Source organism: Gallinula chloropus (genome assembly GCF_964237585.1).
Source record: "Gallinula chloropus genome assembly, chromosome: 21".
NCBI lineage: Eukaryota > Metazoa > Chordata > Aves > Gruiformes > Rallidae > Gallinula > Gallinula chloropus.
This window is the reverse complement of record NC_140106.1, coordinates 5629573-5650555: the sequence shown is the minus strand read 5'-3', so window position 1 is coordinate 5650555 and position 20983 is coordinate 5629573. Positions and strand designations below refer to the sequence as shown.

The 20983-nt window shown below is 62.9% G+C and overlaps 2 protein-coding genes across 2 annotated transcripts; both read right to left on the bottom strand.

Moving 5' to 3' along the window:
• Positions 1 to 1304: 1304 nt before the first annotated feature.
• LOC311199668 (prolactin-releasing peptide receptor-like) lies at positions 1305 to 3736 on the bottom strand (the record flags this gene model as incomplete). Its single annotated transcript, XM_084273802.1, has 2 exons — positions 1305 to 1941; positions 3324 to 3736. The coding sequence occupies 2 exons, from the start codon at positions 3734 to 3736 to the stop codon at positions 1305 to 1307; spliced, it is 1050 nt and encodes a 349-aa protein (XP_084129928.1).
• A 5821-nt stretch (positions 3737 to 9557) lies between these two features.
• On the bottom strand, positions 9558 to 10847 carry ADRB3 (adrenoceptor beta 3; the record flags this gene model as incomplete). The annotated part of the gene is made up of 1 exon (XM_084273925.1): positions 9558 to 10847. The coding sequence occupies one exon, from the start codon at positions 10845 to 10847 to the stop codon at positions 9558 to 9560; it is 1290 nt and encodes a 429-aa protein (XP_084130051.1).
• Between the last annotated feature and the right edge of the window lie 10136 nt (positions 10848 to 20983).

The following is a 20983-nucleotide window of genomic DNA, read 5'->3' as shown; positions in this document are numbered from 1 at the left end:
GTGCGTGTCAGGCTGTGCGTGTCAGGCTGGGTGTGTAGGGGTGTGCAGGTGTGTGTGTCAGGCTGTGTGTGCGGGGTGTGCGGGGTGTGTGTCAGGCTGTGTGTGCGGGGTGTGCGGGGTGTGTGTCAGGCTGTGTGTGTCAGGCTGTGTGTGTAGGGGTGTGCAGGGTGTGTATCAGGCTGTGTGTGCAGGTGTGTGTGTCAGGCTGTGTGTGCAGGGGTGTGTGTCAGGCTGTGTGTGTCAGGCTGTGTGTGCGGGGTGTGCGGGGTGCGTGTCAGGCTGTGTGTGTCAGGCTGTGTGTGTCAGGCTGTGTGTGTCAGGCTGTGTGTGCAGGGTGTGCAGGGGTGCGTGTCAGGCTGTGTGTGTCAGGCTGTGCGTGTGCAGGGTGTGTGTCAGGCTGTGTGTGTCAGGCTGTGTGTGCGGGGTGTGCGGGGCTGAGCAGCGTGCCCAGCTCTGAGGCTGCCGGACAAGCGCCGCGTGTCTCCAGGAACAGCCTCCGGGGCGAAATGCCGTTTCCCAGCCCCTGGAATCCACTTCGTGAGAGGTGCCATGTGTTTAATGCATCCGGCAGCTACTTACAGCCGTCGCTCCAGCGACACCCTCCCCACCCCGTCCTTCCCTGTGCCCCCACCTCGTTAATCCCAAATTACACCACGAGGTCCCCAAAGCGAAGCCCTGCCACCCCCCCTCGGGCTGGGCTGGGCTCTGTGTCCTCTGGGAGCTTTACACCCCCACCCCATCCCGACCCTGCGCTCCCCATGAGCATCCTCCCCTTGGCACCCAGTGATGCCGGGATGCTCCGGTCCCTGCCTCGCCTTCTCCAAAGCCTGACAGGAGGCCACCCCAACCCTTGGGACCGCGGCACATGCTGGGGGAGCAGCCAGCCCTGTGGCCACGCTGGGGACAGGGACAGCTGTGGGGGCTGCCCACAGTAGCAAGGGGAGAGGCAGCCGAGCCCGTGGCCCCCAGAGAGGTGCAGGTTGACCTTTGGGACCCTCACAGGTTGGGTGGGCTGGGGGGCTGCGCAGCCAGGGGCGTCTGGAGAGACTTTGCAGGGACAAGCTGCAGCGAGTGTGTTTCTGGTCATCCCAGAGGCGAAAGGAGCTCAGGGCATGTGGGGAGCAGAGCTGAGCACCCCGACACAGGGAAGGACACAGCAGTGGGTGCTGCGGACCCCTGGGCAGGCAGAAGGACCCCGTTTGCCTCCGGTCCCACGGGCAGGATGAGCATCCCCCGAGGGAAGCTCAGCCATGCCGGGGATGGAGCGCACGGCCATGGAGGGCGTGGGGAGCGGGACCCCAGCCTCAGAGCACACCACCGGCAGCCCCCCTGCAGCTCTTGGCAGGGATGATTTTGCTCCTGCAGGCAAACATCTTGCGGAGCTCCCCGCGGAAGCGGTCGTGCAGCCAGGCGTAGAGGAAGGGGTTGCAGCAGGAGGAGCTCATGGCGAACCAGTGGCACAGCAGCTGGATGAGGAGGAAGTAGTGCTTGTTGATGAGGTCGATGTTGATGTCCCGGATGATGTTGAAGACGTGGATGGGGAGCCAGCAGACCCCAAAAGCCGCCACCACCAGCACGACGAGGCGGAAGATCTTCCTCTTCCTCAGGCGGTCAAACTCTGCTTGGCTCTGCGTGGGGTGACCCGGCACCACCCTGTTCCTCAGCTTCACCGAGATGCAGATGTAGGAGAGGGAGAGGGCGGAGAGGGGCAGGATGTAGGTGACGATCAGGGTGCCGTAGGCGTAGGCCAAGCGCTGCGTCTCCTTCTCCATCCAGAACTCCTCGCAGATGGCGAAGCCCTCCTGCCGGAACTCCACGTGGTACGTGTGGGCGATGGCGGGGGCCACCAGCCCGCAGGACAGCAGCCAGATGCCCCCCACCACCGAGATGCAGCTGGTGACCGAGATGCGCTTCTTCAGGGGGTGCACCGTGGCGTAGTACCTGCGGGGAGAGACGGAACTCCCAGAGCACCCCCCGGGGCAGGGGGGCTGGGGGTGTGGGGGGCAGAGTCCTGCCAGCCGCTGGGGCAGGAGCACGGTGCTGAGCGGCTGCTGGGAAAGGGCTGGCAGGGAACAGCATCCCCCTGCCCTGCCACAGGCGCCAAGGCATCACAGAATCACAGAGTGCTTTGGGTTGGAAGGGACCTCAGAGATCATCTAGCTCCAGCCATGAGCAGGGACACCCTCACTGGCCCAGACTGCCCAAAGCCCCATCCAACCCGGCCTTGAACCCCTCCAGGGATCCAGGGGCTCCCACAGCCTCTCTGGGCACCCTGTGCCAGAGTAAAGAATTCCTTCCTCAGGTCTAACCTACCCCTGCCCTCTTCCAGCTTGAAGCCATTCCCCTTGTCCTGCCCTGCACTCCCTGCTGACCAGCCCCTCGCCCACTCCCCTGTAGGACCCCTGGAAGTGTTGGGATGCTGCAATTAGGTCTCCCTGCAGCCTTCTCTTCTCCAGGCTGGACCAGAGGTGCTCCAGCCCTTGATCATCTCCACAGCCCTTAAAAGCACTGGGCCACTTCTGTTTTGGGAAGCAGGGTGCCTGGGGAGGTGGGGCTCGGAGCATCCCTCCTGCAGCCTGTCGCTCAACCCACCTTGGGGACAATCTGGAGGGACCAGCAGTCCAAGATTTCTCAGCTATTCCACTCAAACCATCCTTATTTTTCCCCCCTTCTTTTTCTTGCCCTCCCCATCACCATCCTGCCCTGCTCCCCCCACCCCAGGCACAGAGGCACACCAGTGCCAGAAGCAATCTCAGCCCTGCCAGCATCCCACCCGTCCCCGCAGGGTCTGGAGCATCTTTGATGAGAGGAGATCTCTATGGAAACAGGGGTTTTATCAACCACCAACCCCCCAGGGGTGCGCTCAGGGATGCACAAGAGACCAGAACACAGCATGATTTTGGGTGCAACGTACGATGATGAACTGGATGCAAACTCTGCTGAGCCCTTGTGCAAGAGCTGTGCTTGCCAGGGGGGGCATGGAGCTGGTAGTGGGCAGACTGGCTTTGGGTGGAGATGGCTTCCATCCATGCAGGCGTGAGGATGCACAGCACCACATCCCCATGTGGAGCAGCAGCCACTGGAACACCCCAACAGAACCACAGAATCACCAGGTTGGGAAAGACCTTAAAGATCATCAAGTCCCAACTGTTCCTGTCCTGTGCTGAACCAACAGCTGAAGGAAAGGCTGTGGAGATGCTGTGATGATCCCCTGGGTTTTCCCTTTCCCCATTTGAACTCCTCAGCGCTGAACACCGAGCGAGCAGCAGCTTGAGGGGTGACAAACCCAGCCCCCTGCCCCCCCCAGCCCCACCAACACCCACCTGTCAACAGCGATGGCCGTCAGCGTGAAGACGGAGACGTAGACGGTCATGGGCTGCATCAGGAAGACAAAGTAGCACAAGAACTTCCCAAAAACCCAGCCCTGGGGGTTGAAGGCGTAGGCCAGGGTGAAGGGCACGCACGTGGCACACATCAGCATGTCGGAGAAAGCCAGGTTGCCAATGAAGAAGTTGGTGACGTTGTGCATCTTCTTGGTCTTGCAGATGACGTAGAGGAGCAAGTAGTTGCCCAGGATGCCGATGATGACGACCAGGGCGTAGCAGGGGATGATGAGGGGCTTGAAGGACTGGATGAGCTGCACCCCGGTGAACTGAGCGCTGCCGTTGGAGCGGCTCTGCAGGGCGAGCTCGTAGGCGCTGGCGTTGGTCACATCCCCATCCCCCTCGGGCTCCATGGCTGTGCCTGAGACCTGGGAAACCCCACGTTTTGGGGAGCTGCTGCACCCTGAAATCCCCCAGTCGCCGGTTTTAGGTGTCCACGGGGTACATCCTGCTCCTCATCGCAGCTCTGCTGCAGCTCTGTGTGTCCCCCACACTGCACCCCGCTGCGCAGGACCCTGTCCCCACACCCAGAGAGGCTCCTTGGGACTTCTTCCTGCAGGCTGCTGTGGAAAGGGAGGGGAAAATCAGGCTGGGAGAAGGGGGTGATGCTGGCGAGCAGCTGGGAGGGAGAGACAGCCCCGCTCCAAACAGCAGCTACGGTTCAGGGAGGGGTGGGGGGAGAGGAACAGGAGCGAAGCAGAGGAAGACCACGGGCTCAGAGGAAGCACTTACCGAAATCTGGTCTCATCAACACCCCTTTGAACAGAGCGCTGGCAGCAATCCTGCCTGAGCCCCAACCCGCCGGTGCGGGGGCAGGAGGAGAAGGGAACTGGCAGCCCAGCCAGAAAATAGCTCCTGATGTTTCTGGAAATAACAAAGGACGTTAATGGATAAACCAATAAAGATGCTCTGCTACTTTTGCGCTGCCTCAAAGCCTCGTGTGCCTGCGCCCCTGCTCATCCATCCCCAGAACCAGATTAACTGGGCTCTCACAAAGGCCAAACCTGAGAGCAGCCAGCCTGGGACTGGGGGCTGGCCCAGCGTGAGGGGCTCAGCTGAGGTGTTTTCACAGAGCCCAGCACGGGTCCTGCTGAGAACAGCGCTGGGTGCTCATGTATTCAGCTGTGAAGGGGATGGGACAGGTGGTAAGGGGGAAGTTCAGGGGGAAATATTGGAGCCAGGTGGGTCCTGCACACTGGGCTTTGCTGTCAGACCCCCCCCCAGAGCCCCAAACCCAGCACAGACCTCCCACATGCCCAGCCTCCCTCCCACCCTCTGAATCATCACGCTGCCATCCAACTTTCATTTCCTGGGCTATTTCCATAGATTATCTCCCACTCTTTCCCAGCACAGGACTTCCCACCCTGGTTATTTCTCTCTGTACCCAGATGTTATTTCACCTCACTCACTCAATTTCATATGACCAAACACCCCCCCCCCTCAGCAAATTTTAGATGTCCCTGGAGGAACCCAAAGGAGATCTGCACCCAGCAGCCCCCCCCAACCCCCTCCCCAGTCTGAATTCACATTAACTGGGATTTTAGATCAACTTTCATGCACCCTGATGGCTTCACCCCACGTGTGTGCAAGGCACCCCACCTCAAAGGATGCACTGGGAGGCAGAAGCAGCACTCTGGTCCCTCTTGTTGATCATTGAATCCAAAGCTGTGCCACTGCCTGTCCCCACAGCCAGCCCCTGCTGCTCAGGGAAGGATGCTCCTAGCTGAGCATCCACAGGTAAAAATCCACACACCCCCACCAGGAGCTTCCTCCTGAGCTGCACCCACAGCCCCACGTGCATCCTGAAACCATTTCACAGAGTCACAGAATCACAGGGGTGGGAAGGGACCCCCAGAGCCCATGGGGTCCAACCCCCTGCCAAAGCAGCTCCCTAGGACAGGGCACACAGGTCGGTGTCCAGATGGGGCTGGAATCTCTCCAGAGAAGGAGACTCCACACCCCCTGGGCAGCCTGTCCCAGGGCTCCCTCACCCTCACTGGGAAGAAGTTCTTCCCCAGAGTGGTGGGGAACTCCCTGTGCTCCAACTTGAGCCCATCGCCCCTTGTCCTGTCCCCACAGACACTGAGAAGGGGCTGCCCATGTCCCCCTGCATCCCATACTTAAGATGTTTATAAACATTAATAAGATCCCTCCTCAGTCTTGTTCTCTCCAGGCTGAACAGCCCCAGGTCCCTCAGCCTTTCCTCACAGGGGAGATGCTCCAGTCCTTCAACTGTAGCCCCTCTGGACTCTCTCCAGGAGATCCCTGGCTGTTTGATCCCAGGGAGCCCTGGGGTAAGCCCCCTGGGTTCTCTGGAGGGGGTGTCTGGTACAGCTCCCCAGGTTTTGGGTGGGTGGCTCTGGCTATCCAGTGACAGCATGTCCTCACGCTGACAGGCACCGAGCAGCAGCAGGTGCCAGAGCTGATCACATTGGGGGAAATAAGCCAGAATCACCCGTTGCAGTGGGAAACACAACAGTCCTGGCTCTGATCCCCTCTCCAGAGGCAGCACACACAGGCTTGTGTGCTGGGAGGCAAGGTGAGGGCAGGGAAAAGCCAGGTAAGTTACTCACTCGTATTTTTGCTCCTCCGCCCCTCAGGGCTGTGCACAGCAGAGCATCCCTGCTCCCCAGCCCAGGGCACACCTCAAACCCACACCTGGGGAAGGGGCTGGGGGTGATGGCCCCGCACCCTTGTCCCCATCATGTCCCCAGGGCCAGGCACAGCCCTGTGCTGCCAGACCACAGCCCATCACCGGGTGGCTGCTGGCTTTACCCGGGCACATCCCCAGCAGCCACCAAGCCATTACAGCCTGATGACAGCAATCTTCCCTCCCTGCACTGATTAGCTCAGCTCCATCTCTTTCAGTGGCTTTCTCTATTCTAAGCAGGGGGGGATAAAAAGAAGGACCCCCCCACCCTCCCCACTGCTCCCTTCCCAGCCCACCCTGCCTGCAGAGCCAGGGCTCCCCGAGCATCAGCCAGCCAGCATCGTGCCTGTAATGGATGCAGGCAATTTTCCTCAATTAGGAGTTTTAATTACATCATTTCAGTGGCTGCTTGTTCTGGGCAGGTTTTGGCTGCAGTTCCTGGGCTGCCATGAGGATGGTAACACAGCTGGGTCCTGTTGAGCTGAGCTGGGGGGGGGACCACACACACAGAGGGGGAACTAAAGGATCCCCCTGGATAATCAGTGCCAGGGCTGCACAGGGGGAAGGAGTTTTCTTCCAGCAGGAGTGGACATGGGAGCCCCAAGCCAGAGCAGCCACCCCCATCCTCAGGGAGAGCATCCCCATCCCAGCAGCTGGCAGGGGCTGGTTGCTGGGACCCCCCAGCCCCCCAGCAGTGGTGGGGTAGATGTGACCCACAGCGTTACCATGGTCACAGGTGAGAGCCGACTGGCACAGCAGCACCAGAGCCCAGCCCAGGGCATGTGCTTTGTGTCCACCCACGAGGATCCATCCCATGTGGCATGAGACTGGTGCACCTCCTACCATAGAGCATCCCCAGGATCACACCAGCTCCACTGCTGGAGCCACGGAGTCTTCTCCAAGCTGCAGCTGTTCTGTGGTGCTCCAACATCACCCTCATCCTTCCAAGAGCTCTTCCTCAGGGGCTTCAGTACTCGACATCAGCTTCCATGGGGAGAGGAGATGCTGGGCTGTAGCAGGAGGGGTGGCAAACACCCCCCCCACCCCACAGCTGGTGACCCCAGGAGTGCTCAGGGTGCCCAGGGCATCATCCTGGCACTGGGCTCTCTGCCTCCCCCCAGCAAGTGTTCACACTGGTAAAAAAGTCCCGAATTATGGTGGGAGAGCAGCGCCAACTTCCTGGTGCATTCCCAGGCTGGAAACCCACCCCGGGGGGGGGGGGGGGGCACAAAGCCCCCGTAGGGCAGAGTGCTGGTGGGTGCTGTGCCCAGCCCTGGGGAGGGACATTCTGCCCTGTGCTGGCCCTTTTGGGATGTGAGGATGCGTGGCAGGGCAGGGGGGGCTTTCACCTGCCCCCTCACTCAGCTGGTGCCTGGGGAGCCCAGGATGGGGGGTGCACCTCGGGCAGCCCCTCAGCAGGCATCCTGCTGCTCAGCGCAGCCTCGAAGGCAGCACAGGGCTTCCGAGGGTTATTTCACACTAGGGGGGGACACAGGACACACAAAACAGGGCAAAGACGTTGCAGTCACCACGATGGTTTTACTTCCAACCAGCATCAGCCCCAAAAAGGGGCCGTGCTGCAGCGCGGGGTGGTCAGAGCTGTGGGCACCCACCTGTACACACACCCCGAGCTCTGCCCGCACCGCAGGGTGCAGAGGAGCTGCACCCATCACCACTTCCCACCGCTCTGGCAGCACAAACTGGGTTTAAAGCCAGAGAAAACCACCTCCCTGGCCTCACCCTGTGCTGCCCCACGTACCCAGAGCAGTGTATGGGGGCCTTGGGGCGAAAAACCCCACGGCTGAACCCGTGGCTGCTCCTCCAGCTTCATGGAAACACCCCCCATCCTTGTCTGGCAGGGAACACGGGCACTGGCCTGAGCAGAGGAACAGGAGGAGCTTTGACAAGAGCCTAATTCAGGGTTTTTTGCCCAGTTTTCCCTGCTTGGAGCTCCCCTCACTCCCTTCCCTTTGCTAAAGGCATCATTGGAGCTCCTGGGATGTGGTGGTAGGGCAGGGATGGAGCAGAGATCCTGGAAGGGTCCCCTGCCTGCAAAAGGCTCTTCCCCCTTCCTGATGGGCCATCCAAATACCCATCCAAGCCCAGGACAATGGGGTCCTTTGGGAGAGCGGAGCCACCAGCCACCCCATCTCCAGCAAGCACCCCCGGGGTGGGAGCTCATCCTCCAGCTGCACGGGGAGCCCTGGGGCTGCATCGCCTCTCCACGAGCGGCTTTTCCCCAAGCCAGCTGCTTCTCTCCAGCACCAACAGCATGGAGGAGCTGGCTGTGGCCACGAAGAGCCCCTCTCCTCTCCTCTCTGTGTCCGTGGAGGGTCCTTCTGGCACCGTTGCCCCCAGCGCCGTTCCTCCATCCCCTTGGCAACACCCAGCCCTGCAAGAAGAGGGTGGGATGTGATGCAGCATCACCCACCGGGCTCAGCCCTCGCTGAGCATCTGCCCCCCCCAAACACCCCCCTGGGGAGCAGCATGCACCGAGGGGGACCCAGGACTGCAGCTGGGCAGGAAGCACCATGGGTCAGGTCTGGAGCTTCAGCAACCCGAAATCCGAGGCAGCAGAGTGGGGTTAAAGCATCCCAGGGCAGAGCAGGGAGGTGTCAGCAGACAGCCACGCTGATGCCAGCCTCACGTGCCCCAAAAAGCAGGGCAGCTGCCACGGGCTGGCCAAAGGCTGAGCTCCCCCAGGGAAGGCAGCAGCCAAAGCGGGCAGAGGAGACACAGTGAGGGACGATGGCCCCGATGCCAGATGAGGGGGAAGCACCTCGCTCTCTTACCAGCTCTCAGCTCCTCTCAGTCAGATGGAAGGACCTGCTGGCATCTCTCCACTGGCAAACCTTAAACAGGGGAGAGCACAGCCTGTGAAAAGCCCCCAGACCTTTCCCACCATTTACCATCCCCACAGGCTCAGGATGGAGGAACCCACCCTCAGAAAACACTTTCTGGGAGCTCTGTCTGCCGCCCCTGCTCTGCTGGCAGGAGCCTCTCCTGCTGCTGGGCATCGGGAGGGGTTTTCTGACAGGGGGAGGTGGTTAAAATCCAGTCTCCAGAATGAATTCCCTTCCCAGAATTGCACTCTGTCAGAGGGCAAAGTGACCCGCAGAGCCCAGGCTGGCCACAGAAGCCCCCCACCCCACCCAGCTGCCTCACACTGCAGGGGGGCTCCCCGTGTTTCCTTGTTTCAACAGAAAGTGGGAGCAGGGGAGGAGAAGGAGGGAAATCCCTGGCTTTAAGTTGGACTTAATGATCCAGCTGGTTCACCTCCCTGCTCACCACCAGTGTTTCCCTTACCCAGGACCATCAGACCCCATCTTGGTGGGCTGGGGTGGCCCCCAGGAAGGGACAAGGCGGGAGACTGGGCTGGGATGAGCCAGCCTTCCCACACACCCTGGGCACCACCTTCCCTCCCGCTCTGTGCTGCACCATCAGACCACAGCCCCACCACCAACAGCCCCCCCACACCCCAGGTTAGTCCCCCAGAGCCCCCCAAGCGAGCACCCACTGGGTACCTACTCATCAAGCTGCGAGCACAGCGTGGTCTGGGTGCCCCGCGGTCGGGACTCGTTCAGGGGCTGCTGCCGGTGGCCACTACCCGGGGATGGGCTGGTCTCCTCCATGGGGCTGCTGGAGCAGCTGCTGCTGCCCTGAGCCCCTCCATCCTCCCCCAGGCACCCAGGGCTCGCCGCTTTGCTGTCCTCAGAGGGTCCCCCCGGGGGGCTGAAGGCACAGGGGCAGCGCTGCAGGTCCTGTGAGACGGCGTGGAGCCGGCGGTCGGCGCGGCGCGGGCAGCACAGCAGCTTGCGGAAGGCGCTCCTGAAGTCGGGGCTGCGGCAGTAGATGATGGGGTTGAAGGCTGAGTTGACGTAGCCCAGCCAGTTGAGGAAGAGGAAGAGCTGATCCGGCACCAGCGGCCGGCAGAAGACCTTGATGATGTTGGCCACGAAGAAGGGCAGCCAGCAGAGCGTGAAGGTGCCCATGATGATGCCCAAGGTCTTGAGCGCCTTGTGCTCCTTGATGGCCAGCAGACGGGAGGGCCGCCTGCGCCGGCCGCTCCTGGAGCTGGGGCTGGGGGGCTCCTGTAGGAACCTCACCTTGTCCTTGCCGATGAGCCGGACGTGCCGCGTAGCCACGGCGAAGACGCGGGCGTAGACGAAGATCATGACGAGCAGGGGCACGTAGAAGGAGATGGTGGAGGAGATGATGGCGTAGGTCATGTTGGTGACGAAGTCGCAGCAGCGGGGGTCGTCGTAGCAGCGCACTGCCTGCTCGTCCCCCCCGTCCCGCCACCAGTGGTTCATGATGGGCAGGAAGGAGATGAAGGCAGAGATGCCCCACACCAGGCACACCACGGCCCGTGCCCTCCCCTTGGTCACCAGCGCCTCGTACTGCAGCGGCGCCGTGATGGCGAGGTAGCGGTCCACGGCGATGGCGCAGAGCGTCTCGATGCTGGCGGTCACGCACAGCACGTCCAGCGAGGTCCAGAGCTCACACACCACCGTCCCGTAGGGCCAGTGGCCGCTCAGCAGGATGGTGGCCCCCGGCGGCACCACCAGCAAGCCCATGATGAGGTCGGCGCAGGCCAGCGAGGTGATGAAGACGTTGGTCATGGTCTGCAGCCGCGGCGTCTTGGCGATGGCCACGATCACCAGCAAGTTGCCAGCCACGATGACCAGCACGGTGAGGCCCAGGGCAGCCCCCACGGCCCATTGCCGGCTCAGGCTGGCCCCCCCGCTGCAGTTGCCGCTCCCCAGCGCTGCCGCCCCCCAGGCGCTGCTGTTCCCTGCGGGCAGAGGGGTCATCTCGGACGGCCCCGGGGGGCGAGGGGGGTGGGTGTGTGGGGGGAGATACCGTGGGTCCCGCGGCCCCGACGTGCGCACCCCGCGCGCTCCCTCCCCGAGCACCCCGCGGCCGCCGGAGCAGCCCTCGGGGCGGACCGGCGGGGCTGCGGCGGGGCCGGGCTGCCCTCGGCGGAGCTCCCCGAAGGAGGAGCCTTTAAAGGCTCGGGGCGGCCCCGGGCTGCCCCGCTCCAGACACGGAGGAGAGAAGAGAGGGCTGCGGCACCGCCTCCCCCCTTCCCCCATCCCCGGCGTCCCCTCGGTGCGCATCCTGCCGCCCCTCACCGTGCTCTCCAGCCTCTCACCCTGCGCCCTGCTCCCTGCCCTTGTCCCACCACGCACGCAGGAACAACCCCCCCCACTCCTTCTCGATACACCCCTTCGCCCCTCATGCCCCCCTTTGCCCCCCTCACCTCTTACCCCATCCTTCTCCACGCGTCTCAGCATCTCTCCCCACACCCCTCGCTCCAAACCCTGCACCCCAGGACTTTGCTGGGGGCACCTCACCACAGGCCCCTCTCCGTACAGCCCTCACCATGCTCAGGCTCTCCCTGGGCAGGACACAGACACCCCTGTGCCCCCGAAATCTGCAGGGGGACAGCAAGAGGGACAGCCCTGTTCCGACAGTGACAGCTGGGGCATCTCGCTGTCACTGCTTCACTCCCACATTTACTGCCCAAAAAACCCCTTTCCCAGCTCTGGGAGGAGAGTGAGCAGACCTTGACTGCAGGTGGGTGCTGGAGACCACCCCCCACCCCACATTTCCTTCTCTGGACATGGCAGTGAGGAGCCACCTTGGACTGGAAGGCACTGGGATGCTCCGGAGCCCCAGCAGCTCCAGCCACATGGGCTCTGCTCCTCCTGAAGCTCCCTGGGCAGACTCCAGAGCGGGTCATTTTTTTCACTATCAGCTATTTATACAAAGACTGGGACTAGTTCTAAGGCTGGTGCTGCCAAATAGGGCGTTTTGAAGTCGCAGCCAAATGGGGGAATGTTGACAAAGAGGGGGAAAAATACCTGTAAAAAATGATCCACTGGCATTTCTTCCCATTCATGAGCAGAACAGGCAAAACAGAGCCCCCTTCTTACAGCCTTCATCTCTGCCAGGCTGTTTCACAGCAGGCAGGTCAGGGCTGCTTGATGCAACCTGCTTTTGATGCAGCTCTGGCTTCAGTTGCCAGCTTGGCCCCTGCCCTGGTCTTGGTGTTATGGGGTGGTTTCTCCCTCCGCTGGAATGGTGTGTGGTACATGGGAGATGTGAGCAGGAAAAGGCATCAGGGAGCTCTGGAGTGTGTCAGCACCTGGAGCTGTGCCTGGATTTTGTGCCTGAAGAGTAAAGTGAGAGATGCTGTGGGAATGTCCATGGATAACGAGGGTGCTGGGCAGGATGCCTGGCTCTGTCACGACCCTGCTGGGTGATGAGGAGCTGGTGGTTCCCCTTCCTCACCCCCCTCCCCATCCTCACCCCCATTCCCCATCCTCACCCCCATTCCCCATCCTCACCCCCGCTCCCCAGCAGCCCCTTGTGCACCCACCCAGCAGAGCCGGGCTGCACGCTGGCTCCTGGGCACAGCGAGAGGCTGCAGACCCCAGCCCTGGGGCTGTGCAGTGCATTCCCTGTCTGACAGCCCTTCCTGGTGCTTTCAGACCATCCCCACACCATCCTGCCCTGGCATTCAGCGTGAACACCAGACAGACTGCCTGTGGCAGGACAAACAGCCAGGCTTCCCTCAGCTGCTGAAGGAGGCAACACTTTGGATGTCTTCTCTCTGGAACTTGAACACCCTCCTCCCTTCCCAGGGAGCCAACTCGACTGGGGAGAGGAAGGGAGAGTCCCAGGCATCTCATCAAGGCAGGGGAAGTAACGTGGCTCAGTGTCTTTGTCCCAGTTTTCCAGCTGGAAAAGCTGAAGCACAGAGATGCTGGGTCTCCCACAGCCCTGCCCTGCATCCTCACTGCTCTAGGGACTCCAACTGACCCCCGCAGTGCTGGAGATGCTGACTGCTCCCTCCAGCTCAAAGCTGTCACCAGGGAAAGCGTCCTCTCCCACTGCCCATCCCTGCCATGGGCCAGGAGCGCTGCCCTGGGTCTGTTCCTGCAGCTGCCCTGGGCAGGGGGAGGCTGAGCTGGTCCTGGAAAGACCCCGTGGGTAAGTGGCTGGAGGGTCAGGTGGCTGCTTAGAAAACTCTGGGAAAAGATGTTTACACCATGGATCAGAGCAGCTCCTTTGGCTGGTGCTGCAGGATAAACAGTGGGTGTTTAAAAATACTTCATTTTACAGAGTCAGGGAGGATTAGGGAAGATCTCTGCTGGGATGCAGAGAATGAACTGCAGGGATCTCCTTGTACACGGAGTGCTGGTACCCAGGGGTGTGTCTGGGGAGAGGCAGCAGATGCCTGAGCTGGTCCCAGACACGTCTGAGGGGGTGCAGGGTCTGCCCAGGCATGGTGTTAGAGGGGCCAGAGAGCTCCTGGCGCAGGCATGGAGCCCTTCACAGGGGTCCTGAGGACGGGGCAGCTTCACCTTGCTCCAGAGCAAGGTGTCTCCAAGGTCCTGGATCCCTCTGAGGGGGATGCTGAGGGCAAGGGGCTGCAATCCAGCCCTGCACCCACTGGTGCCCAGCACAACCCTGGCAGTGAGAGCAGGGGAGGATGCAGCAGATGCCTCCTTTGTGCCAGAAGAACTCAGACCCCCCTTTCAGCTTCCCAGGGAGCGTTCAGACACAAGCCCACCTTTCTCCAGCTGACACAGCCCTGGTGCAGGGCCAGGGGCAGCCTGGTTTGGCCAGCCCTGCCACCCTGAGCCCCTGTCAGGTGAAAATCACCCACCCTGACCTTAAGGCAAGTATCTGTGGGCTTAAGGGCCTGTAAAGCCCCTGCAGTGTTTAATCCCTGCCTGTGCTACCCTCCTCTTGCTGGGTGAGCTGGGAAGGGGCGAGCTGGGGCTGCAGGGATGTCCCTAAACTGAGCTGCCATGGACACCTGGGGCCAGCAAAGGAGGTTGGTGAGGACCACATGATGCTCTACCCACTGCCTAAGCAAGCACTGCTCAAGGAGCATCCTTCTACCCCAAATCCCCCCCATGCAGTGTCAGGAGGGAGCGTGGGGTTCAGCTGGGGTGGGGGTGGGTGCTTTTGGCCGTGGGTCCTGCTCTGCCTTTAATATCCCCAGCAGTAATTAGTCTGGGGCTCTCAGCCCTGGGATTGAAGGAATAGTTTCCATATCAGATTCACAAATCTGGCTTTGAAGTTGTTTGGGCTTCTCTGTCACCATGTTTCCTTGTCAGCACATAAACACTCTGGGATGAAGCTTTAACCCGCTGGGTACTGCCTGTCCCAGGATGCCTGGAGGAAGCTCTACATAAACTCTCAGCTCTTTGTAAACTCTCCTGCCCCCTGGTAAAGGCAAGCACAGCCCTGGGACCCGTGGTGCTGCGTCAGCCAGGGGTCCAGCACGGGCAGGGGAAACTTCTCCTCTGTCAGAACAATAAAAAATCAGGAAAATGGGTTTTTTTTCCCCCTGGTTCTCAGGGAAGGTGTGGGGTTTAGAGCATGGGTTAGTCAAGGCATGCTAAGACCCCTAAGGAAACATGTGTATCCCTCCTTGAGCAGGGCTTGACTGGGGTCTGTCGCTTCCCCAGCAGCCTGTGGAGGGTAATCCCAGTGCCACCCCAGTGCTGCCATCCCCAGCCTGCAGGGATCCCCCTGCTTCCCACAGCACCGGGGATGGATGGGAGCATCCCAGCACGCTCCCGGGGTGTTCGGGAGGGTGAGCGGGCGTCTCACACGCTCACATCCTGTTTTCCAAGGGAAGCTCCTGGGAGCAAACCCGGGGATGGTGATGAAAGAGGCAGCGAGTACCCTGGGTACCCGGCGCAGCTGCCGGCTGCCTGCGCGGGCAGGGCTGAGGTCACTCACTCTGCTGTTTATTAGCCCGTTCCCACAGTGCTTTACCCTCTGGAAGGAGCTGTGGAGCCTCCCAGGGCGATGGACGAGGCTTGGCAGGGCTGGTGGGGTCCCATCTCCTCTCCTGGGGTCCCCGGGGTGGCTCTGGGGAGGCAGAGGGGGTGGAGGGGTGGGGAGGCTGGGTGGCGGCAGCTTGGTGCCCCCGCTGGGATGAGCCGCGCCGCGTCCCACCGGGGCAGGGGGCTGGACCTGGCTCCTGGGGCAGCCCCTGCCCTGAGCCGGCGGCCCCACGAAGGGCACAGCCCCTGCCCAGCCCCTGCCCAGCCCCTGCCCAGCCCCTGCCCAGCGCGGCCCCGCGGCTGCAGCAGCCTTGTGAGAATCAGGGAAAGGGGCACTGAGCCCCTGGCGCCCAGCCAGTGCCAAAGGCTGCGCTCGAGCAGCCTCAGGTCCTTCTCCTGCCCCCGAATCCCTCTGCGATCCTGTTCTCAGACTTCAAACAGTAACAAAACAAGCAAACAAGAGAGGAGTCCCAAGAGTAAAGCTGGGAAGCCCTACAGCAGTGCCTGTGGGGAGCTATTCCTGCTTGCTGGGACACACCTTTCCAGGGGGGGTTGTTTCTGACACTTCCCATCTCCCTCCTGCCATGGGTACCCGGGGAAGGGGGAGTCCTCGTGCTGCCACCGCTGGGATCCCAGGAGGTTTTGTGTGGCTCCCCCACCGTCCCTGGTTCTCCTGCAGCTGTTGCTAAAGAGAAAACGGGGGTGTGGGGGGAGGAGGAAGGAGGGAGAAGTTTGCAGTGACATCGATGAGGATTTCACAAAGAAGTGTGGAAACTGTCGTGAAAGGAAAAATTCCAGAGGCAAAAAGAAGCTGGGAGAGGAGCTGGGCTAACAGGGAGGGGGTGCTGGGGAAGAGCTGAGCATCCCCACCCCCTGGGGGGGGGGTCCTGGCTCTTCACTCTCCCCTCAGGTTGTGGAGCATCAGGACATGGGTCTGGCCATGCTTTGGGGAGAAAAAGGCTGTTTTGGGCAAGGATGGAGGCACATGCTGCTCCTGGGATGGTGGGGAGGGGGAAAGCATCAGCATCCCTGAGAGGAGCCACCACCAGCCGAGCTGCCACGTGCCACCTCGGTGCCATGACCCCCCTACGGGGGCATCCCACCACCCCTCCTCTGCCCCTTGCCTGCCTGGGTACCACCCCTGTATGGCTAACAGCATCCCTGCATCCCAGCAGCCCGAGCCCTCCTGGGCCTGACCCTGCACCCACCCTGCATCACCCCTCCTTGTGCAGCCCCTGGGTGGTGTTTGATCCCACAGGACACCCCCACCCCCCACCTCCCAGTCCCCAGCTGTGCTGTTTGCAGGGTGGAAAAACACCACTGAGGACAACAAGGAGGAGGAGGAGGAGGAGGTCAGGCGCTTCTCCCGGGGGTCTGGGTGGCTGCTGTGGTGGCTCCCATGCCGTGGCAGCTATTTTTAACCCCCACATTCCTCCTGCCTCCCCGGTGCTTCTCAGAAACCTCCTTCTGGAGGGAAGCAAATGGGGAAAAGGTTCCTCCCCACAGTTGGATCCGGGAGCTGGGAGAAGAGGCTGCCCTGGTGCCCCATCCCCTTTCCCAGCCCACAAGGACAGAGACCCCCCCAGGAGGTGTGAGGGGCTCCGGGTCGCTCTGACCTGGTGAAACCCCCTCTCCAAGCCTGGGAGCTGAGTGGGGGGTCCTGTGGCTGCAGAGAAAGCTCTGGGAGATGTGGTGGGAGCCAGGAGGAGGAAGAAGCTAAGCCCGTTTCCAAGCCCTGAAGACAGAAGCCACAGCAGCAGCTCAGCCCCAGGTCCTCCCACAGACCTGCCTGAGCATCCCGGATCACTCAGGCCCCGTGGGGCAGCTGAGATGCCCTGGGCTGGGTGCTCCCAGCGTGGGCAGGGAGTGAAACCCTTTCCCTGCCCAGGCATTGCTGCGGTTGTGAAGGGCAGTGGGGGCTTGTCCAGGCAGGGCAGGGTGTTGTAAGAGGGGGCAGCCTGCCAGCAGCCACTGCCAGGCTGGAAGAGGCACCGAACCCCTCCTAGGTCAGGAAGGGCCCAGTGAACATTTGATTTCCTAACTGGCACATGGGCCTCTTGGCTCCCAGGAGGGACCCAGAACATGAACAAGGGCAGGGAGGGGACTCTGGGTGCTGGGACCCCAAAACCAGGGTGGCTGCGCAGGGAGCCCAGACCTCTCCACAGCCTACCCAGTGCCTCCTGCCTGCTTCTGCCCCGGGGCAGAGCTCAGCACCCTACCAAAATGCGGGCACATTGCTCATGGGATGCTTCCCACCTTCCAGCCCCCTCCACAGAGCAGGCAGCAGCCAGGGGCACGTGTGGGAAGGGGCAAACGCAGCCATGGGCACGTGGCAGAGGATGCTGGCTGAGCCTAATGGGCAGAAGCTTCCCCCCTCCTCGACCCAGCGATGCACCCCAGCTCCCAGCACCCCAGTTCAGCACCATTTCCTCTCCCTGCTCCATTCCTGCTGGGCTTTCCCATGGAGACCCCCCCTCCCCACCCCCTGCAGCCCCTCCACCCCGGGCAGGGCTCGCTGCTGGTGCCAGCCAAAGGCCCATCCCAGGATGTGTGTTTTGGGGTGGCACTGAGCACCCCTGGGAAGTGCCCAGGGGACAGGCAGCGGGGGCCACAGGTCTGGCTGAGCCCTGGGCAGGGTTTTCCCTCGCTGAGGGCTGCAGGCAGGGTGGAGGGATGCTTCCCACGGGCAGGATGGGCTTGTTTACCAGGGGCAACTTTTATCTGCACAAACAGCCCTTTGGGCAGGCGAAGGGGATGTGGGTTTGTCCTTATCTCCCCTGGCAATCGGGTGGGGGGGGAATGTAAACACGGATGGAGTGGAAATGCCACAGCACAGGGACATCCTCACCCGGGCAGGATGGGGGGCAGGGGGGTCGCTGCAGTGGGCAGCAGCGCCCTGAGGGACATCACCCCATCCCACATGGGGCTGGAGCTGGGTTTCCCAGCCACGGGAGGGGCTGGAGAGGAACCATCCCGCTGGGGAACCCACACAGAGAGGGAGAGATGAGGGGTGGGGTAAGACAAAAGCCATCAGTCCCGCTGCCCACCACGCAGAGGTTTACACATCCCCTCCAGCTCCCAGTTTATTTTCTTCCTGCCTGCAGCAAACTCATCAGCAGCCCCATTAGTATTGGTGGAAGTGCCCAGGGATGGGCAGGAACTGCCCCTCTCTGCCCGTCCCGGGGGGCTGCTCTCACGCCAGGAGCCGCAGGGCAGGAGGAGGAGGAGGAGGAGGAGGAGGAGGAGGAGGAGGAGGGGGGGGGGGGGGGGTGTGGTCCCTGCTGGCAGCTCCTTCATCACATGTGCCGCGTGGAATTGGGCATTTCATGACTTACAGTGTGTTTTCCAAGAGCCACCAGGCACGGGTCCCTCCCTGGGAGCCTGTGAGGGCAGCAGGGGCTTCACACAGAGCCACCCCCCGCTCCCCCGGGTGGGGGGATGAGCACCCCTCCTGCTCCCTGAGTCCGTAACCTCCAGTCACAGGAGGGCAACGAGCTTCCCAGCCCTGGGAAAGGGCAGGTAAAAGGCCCTGGAGACGAACACAGTGGAAGGAGCTGGTGCTGGCAGCATGAACACTGGGGTGCCGATGCCTCTTCCTTGCAGGGAGCACCAGAGAGGCAAGAGCTGGTGTTTGGGAGCATCTCACACCCCCCTACCCCAGCCAAGAGCATCCCTGGTCCCCTGTGTGCTGCTGGGAGCACCAGTTCCACTGGGACCATGGCGCTGTGGCAGGGCTGGGGTCCCCACATCCCCCCCATCTCTTTTCCCAGTGGGTGTTGGTGCTGGTGCTGTGCACAGACCCTCAGACGTCCCCATGAGAGGCGGCACAGGGGCCCTGCCCCCTCCCCCCCAGAGACATGGCTGACTTGTCTCCTGGGGCTGGTTGTTCCCTGGCCCTGGGGCCAGGTGGGTTCCTCTTTCTCTCTTTCTTTCTCCTTGCTCTGTTTTCCCAGTCTCCAGCCCGTGTGGGAAATGGGAGCCAGAGATGGATGAGGAGGAAAGGCTACTGTTAGTGCTCTGGGCTGGGCATCCCGCACCAGCTCCCCCAGTGCCAGCTGGTTCCTGGGGGTTGGAGCTCTGTGATCCTTGGGGTCCCTCCCAGCCCAGACCAGTCTGGGATTCTGGGATTCTATAAGGGGCTGGTGCCCTGAAGCAGCATCTCCAGAAAGGGCATTTCGTGGGATTTTGAGCACATGGGATTTTGCAGCCAGTCCTTGCCCACACCCTGATCCAGCACACACACCTCACACCCCCCCACACCCCCCCCGGGCACCGAGGGCAGAGGCTCTGATGAAGCAGAGACTCCTGCCCCCCCTGCTCCACCCTGGCCAGGATGTGCCCTTAGACCCTGACCTCCCCCCTCAGCTCCTTGACCCCGTAATGCTCCATTCTCTGGGAGGAGGAGGAGGAGGAAATGGCAGTGGACCTTTTTATTTGGTGGCAGCATGCCTTGCTGGGCTGGGGGTCACTGCTGATGTCATCCAGTGAGGCCGGATATGTTATTTTCCTGCCCTGGTAATCGATCCAGCAGCTGGCACAGGGCAAGGGCTCCCTGCCTGGCACTGCAGCCTTTCCAGGGTCCCTGGGGGTCCCTGCCTGGCACTGCAGCCTTCCCGGGGTCCTCGGGGCTCCCTGCCTGGCACTGCAGCCTTCCCGGGGTCCCCAGGGCTCCCTGGGGAGCAGAGCCCTCAAAACACCCATCCCCACACCGCAGCCGGGCAGGACACCACTGCCCTGGCCACACAAAGTTTGCCCCTGGAGAAAGGGCTCAGAGCCCCTCCAGGACCCCCCCCCAGCACCCTCCCCCACGGCTCCCCAGGACTGAGGTTGGTCCCCAGGGCTGGGGCAGTGCCCAGGAGCTGGGTCAGTCCCGGCTGGATGGGGATGCCCGAGCCGGGGGGGGAAGGAGGGAAGGGGGCGAGGCTGTACCCGCCGAGACCCCGGCCCAGCGCGCTGTGCCGCAGCCCGGGGGGGGGGCTGGGGGTTTGGCCAGGGCAGGGTCCCAGCGGCAGAGCGGCCCCAGCCCCTCGCCGGGGCCCGTCGCTCCCGCAGCCCCGGCCGCGGCTCCCGCGCCGCCGGCAGGTGTCGGGCTCGGGCCGGGGCCGCGGCGCTGCGCGGGGCACGGGGCAGCTGGAGGGCTCGGGCCGGCGGTGCGGGAGCAGGGCAGGGCCAGGCCCCCGCTGCCTTGTGTCGGGAGCGGCGGCATTGTTGGGGTCTGCCCGTTCCCGGCTCGGGGAGACCCTCGCCCCCCGTCCGGCAGGCAGGGTGGTCCTGGGGGTGGGGGGAGCCGGCTCTGCCCAAGGCTGCTCGGAGAGACCTAGTGCCGGGGCTCTGTCCGCAGCCACCTGCGCTCTGCCCCCCACCCAACCTGGGGGTCCCGCACAGCGAGCCCACCCGCCCAGCCGGCCTCCCTCTGTGCTGCAGCTGCTCTGTAAACGTTTTAGATAGTAAAGTTTTAAGGAAAAATAACGAAACAACTATTTTTTCCCAATGCCTCGAGGCTTGGGCAGCCCCGTCCGGAGCAGCCCCGCTCGGGGGGGTCCCGACACCCCACCCGGGCCCCGGAGCAGCCCCGCTCGGGGGGGTCCCGACACCCCACCCGGGGCCCCGGAGCAGCCCTGCTCGGGGGGGTCCCGACACCCCACCCGGGGCACGGCGTGGGGGATGCCGGACATGTGTGCGGACGCTGTGTGGCCCCCCCATCATCCCGTCCGTCACCCCCTTGCCCCGCCCCGCGTTTGCTTCCTGCCTGCCGCGGGGGTGGCAGAGCCATTTGGGGTGGGGGTCTGCCTCCCGGGCGGGCACATCTGTCCCCGCAGGGTTCACACGGCGACCGCCCGCGACCACCCACAACGGCCACCCGGCTGCACGCCCCCGCCGTGGGGGAGGCGCTGGGACCCCCGCCGGGGGGAACCAGCCCCCTGGGGTGGCTGCAGGGCGCCGGGTGCCCTGCACGGGGAGGGGGCAGGGAGCGACGCCCCCCACACCCCGCGGGACCGGGGGGCACAAGGACCCAACGTGCGCCTGGCTTCGCCCCGCCCCTTTCCCCTCCAGGCCACGCCCCCCCGGCAGCGCCCTCCTCCGGCATTTCCCGTGGCGCCCCGCGGCGGAAGGGGCGTGGCTTGTGGCGGAAGCGG